The sequence below is a fragment of the Acartia tonsa genome, chromosome 13, assembly GCF_053477335.1.
Source record: "Acartia tonsa isolate MP-2025a chromosome 13, ASM5347733v1, whole genome shotgun sequence".
Taxonomy (NCBI): Eukaryota; Metazoa; Arthropoda; class Copepoda; order Calanoida; family Acartiidae; genus Acartia; species Acartia tonsa.
In genome coordinates, this window is record NC_137272.1 from 39,020,802 (window position 1) to 39,024,749 (window position 3,948).

At 30.6% G+C, this 3,948-nt stretch overlaps 1 protein-coding gene across 1 annotated transcript; it reads left to right on the top strand.

Moving 5' to 3' along the window:
• Positions 1 to 977: 977 nt before the first annotated feature.
• On the top strand, positions 978 to 3,194 carry LOC145335037 (speckle-type POZ protein B-like). The gene is made up of 3 exons (XM_080180724.1): positions 978 to 1,057; positions 2,539 to 2,641; positions 2,968 to 3,194. The coding sequence occupies exons 1-3, from the start codon at positions 983 to 985 to the stop codon at positions 3,186 to 3,188; spliced, it is 399 nt and encodes a 132-aa protein (XP_080036850.1). The 5' UTR covers positions 978 to 982; the 3' UTR covers positions 3,189 to 3,194.
• The last annotated feature ends 754 nt before the right edge of the window (positions 3,195 to 3,948 follow it).

Sequence of the window (3,948 nt, forward strand, 5' to 3'; positions counted from 1 at the left end):
CGTAAGTTATGCGATGGGGGAACATGATTTTCTACGCACCTATTCAAGTTGGCGACTGAAACTTATTGTTAATATTTCCATCCTTTTTGAGCATAATTGACTATAAAACTCCCATAGTGGTTCGAACACCATATAAGCTGCTTTTTGGCTGTTTTTGTATGATTTAAATATTTCCCCATATCTAGTGTTATTGGTCCGATTTTCAAAATTTTAGCGGAAAATACTATCTCAATTAATTTCCCCTCGGGCAAGTAGCTTTATTTTTCACATATTTTCTCATATCTTTGGTGTTTTTGTCTGATTTTTAAAAAAAAATCTGGATTATAGTATAAAAAATAAAGGATGACAATATCAACAAGAGGAGAAGCACAAAAATATGGATTGACAAAGTGAATCAATCACATGTTCAATGGTCATTAAAAAAAGTAAGAGAAAGAAGGACATAAGATAACTGAAAAGATAATAAAAACTAACAATGGGGGATAAAAATAGTTTCTTTTATTCGAGGTGTAATAAATATCTTAGTATTAAAGTCTTTGAAAATTAGAAATATCTTTTTTCTCTCTCCTCTTCGTAGACAAAGAAGATAGAAAATAGAAATGATAAATTTTGCCCAGTGATCACCCAAGGGTCAAAAGAACTAATGTGTACGTAAAATAAGAAATTCCATTAAAATTAGAAAAATCTTAGCCCTTCAAATCCCACCTGGTATGATTGGCATGAGAATTTAAATAAACTATTTCATTATTTAAGATAATTAACAAGAATGGCTACTTATGGAAAAATATCCACTGGTAGTGATTTTGTTTATTACTGGAGATTGGACAATTTTCTCAAGCTACCAGAGGGGATCGGAGAAAAGATTCTCTCTCCAAACTTTGGAATAATTGATAATAATTTTAAGAACCTCTTTAAAAAATTTTTGAATAGTAAAATTGAAATGACAAAAAGTAGAAATGAAAAATTCCATTTAATCAAGGCGATGCTGAAAGATGGTTTTAAGGAAGGTGAAACTGGTATCATTAAGATTGACAATATAGATTCTGATGTGGTCAAGGTAAACATTATATATTAGAAAGTAGTGATGCCACTGTAAGTGACACATTTGCATAACTGTGAGAATAGGATCTATCATTAGAGTTAGATGATATGTTATTTACTTTTATGACGATTTTTACTAAGATTTGAGTTTATTTTGAGTGGTTTTCATTTTTAGGTGTCCAGGTTGACTTTTGATGGGTAAAATTTATTTCTTAGTCAAAAAGGGGGTCATTATTGGGTCATGTGCAGGAAACGAAGTTGCAGGTTTTGTCGTATTTTCACATTTGCTTTTAAAAGGTTATTTGGTTAGTTGATATCCCCGCAGGGTTAGGCAATTGGCCCCACAGGTGCTAGAAATAGGAGAAAAGCTACTGTGAAAATATGACGAAACCCACAACTTTGTTTCCTTTACATGACCCTAATTTTTTCCATATTTTCTTTAAGTTGTGTGAAAATATGTTAAAAAAAACCCTCTTTTATAGGCCAACTTAATAGATTGACATAAAAATATCTGAGCACATGGGCACAGGAAGAACATAAAAGTCAACCATGTTTATCCGAAACCCATTTCATTCACTAAAGATGTGTAATATTATTTCTAGAAGGTAATTAACACTACTTCTTGACAGTATGTAGTTCCCATTTGTTGACAAGAACATTAATGAGCATCTACTTTTCAATTCATTTTGGCAGAACACATTTGTGTAACTTTTAAACTAATGTTAGTAAAGAAGCTACTCTAATATTCACTTTATCATTCCATCTGTCAGTCAGTCAGTCTGTAACACTATGAGTGAAACATGATTTTGACAGCTCCTATTCAAGATAAACAGCTGAATTCTTTAGGGATTATACAAGTTCATATTCATCATATTTCAACCAAGTATCATTTGCTTATTGGTTATGGTGCTAGATTGATTCCTAGATTTTAAATTTTTCTTGATTTACTCAACTCCCGTTTAAGATAGATGTTTACATTCTTTAGATTTACACATAGTTTTATTATGATTTGTCTATTAATTGCGGTGCTAGATCGATTATTAGATTTTTAAGTTTTTTAATTTCAAATGTTTATCTTTATTTCACTGCTCTTTAGTTGATTTTTTCCTGATATCCATTAATATATCTATATGAGGTATTACTCCCTGTAACAACCCATCCCACTTGGATTTCCTTGACTTTGTATATAGAATTACTTTGACAAATCCTAATTTAGAAGTTCATATTATTGGTATTACCTGCTCCTTAAAGCCAGTTTACCTGCACGTGCACACCTATGCCCATTATTTATATTTGTTCTATAGTTTACCTTATAAGAAAGTGCCTCCCCCTCAGTATGATTTAAATTTTGTTACCTAAGTATAAAAATTCAAAAAAATCTTGAGTTATTTCTTGATTTACCTCTCCACTAAACCTAAAACCTTTTATATATAAAGCCAAACTTTCCGGAGATTAGAGAGCACACATACATTCCTTAGTAAATATATCTATATTTAGGATGTTGTTAAGTTTATGTACTGTGGGAAGTTAGACAATATAGGAGACAATGCTGCAGAACTGTTCAAGGCTGCTGATATGTATCAAATTCATAATTTAAGAGGTAGAAATAAACCTTGCCATGTTATATTTTCTTGGAATGGAGCTTTTCCTTAAAGTGACTATCTAGCACTGGGGGTGGGGGGCAGATTTGGAGCCTGACACCAACAAGCAGTGTTTTGGAGCCGTGGAGCCACCATATTTTGGACTTATGAAATTAAGGAAATTGCTATTTACATCTTGAATTTTTTTATTGCTTTAATTTGATAATCAACGAAAAACAGAAGATCAAACTAAAACAACATTACATAACGGTATACAAATCTTATACAGTAGGAGCTATAAGAGTTTCAATTTTTGTTTGTTTTTCTCATTCAGTTTATATTTTAGATATTTGTGGCAGCAACATGAAGGAAAACATTTATGTTGAAAACGTGCTTGACATGCTCACACTTGCTGACACCTACAGTTATGAAGACCTCAAAACTGCAGCAATGAACTTCATTGTTAAGAATGTGAAAATGGCAGTGACAAGCCCAAAATGGAAAGACATGCCTCAAGATCTAGTAGTGGAAATATTAATGAATGTTGTAAGCCAATATGTAATATAATTATTTTTCTCCAACAGTCTGAATGTGAAGGCAAGAACAAACCCGCCCCCCCCCCCCGCATAATTAAATAAGGGGGGGTTGTTTCAGTGCTTGTTTGGCACATTAAGGGAAAGCCCCAATAATCTAGTGAACTCATTTGGCATATCATGTAGAATAAATGCTTAGGTCTGATAGATTTTGGTCATTATTAAAAAAATGTTATTACTTTTACTTTAATTATATTTGTGTTTTTTTTTAAATTCGTAATACCTTTTTGTAATAATCTTGATTCATTATAAAATTTTAAAAATTAATCTTACAAAATTGGAAATTTGTGCAAATCTGAATCAAATCAAAATCAAAACATTTATTTAAGTCAATATATTAAACACAATGATAGGATTAAAATATTTAACTAGAAATATTAATATACATTAATATAAATTTTTATATACAGGGTGATTCAGAATAAACTGCGTTTTCCGATTTTCTGATACAACCAGAAGGAATGCAGAAAAAATAATTATACATCCTTTTTCTGTGTTTAAAAATACATTAATCTTAGATAAGGTGTTTTTCAATATTTCTGAAAATAACGGCACATTTTAGAGCATAAATATTTCAAAAGGTGCATATGATGCTTTTTTTCTGGTAGACTTTTGTGATTTAAGGTTGGTTTTAAAAAAATTATTTACTTAAAAACAACATCTAAACATGGCCAATAAAATATTCTACCAATTACATTAAAAATTTTATTTAAAATTTCTTTATTGAAAACAAA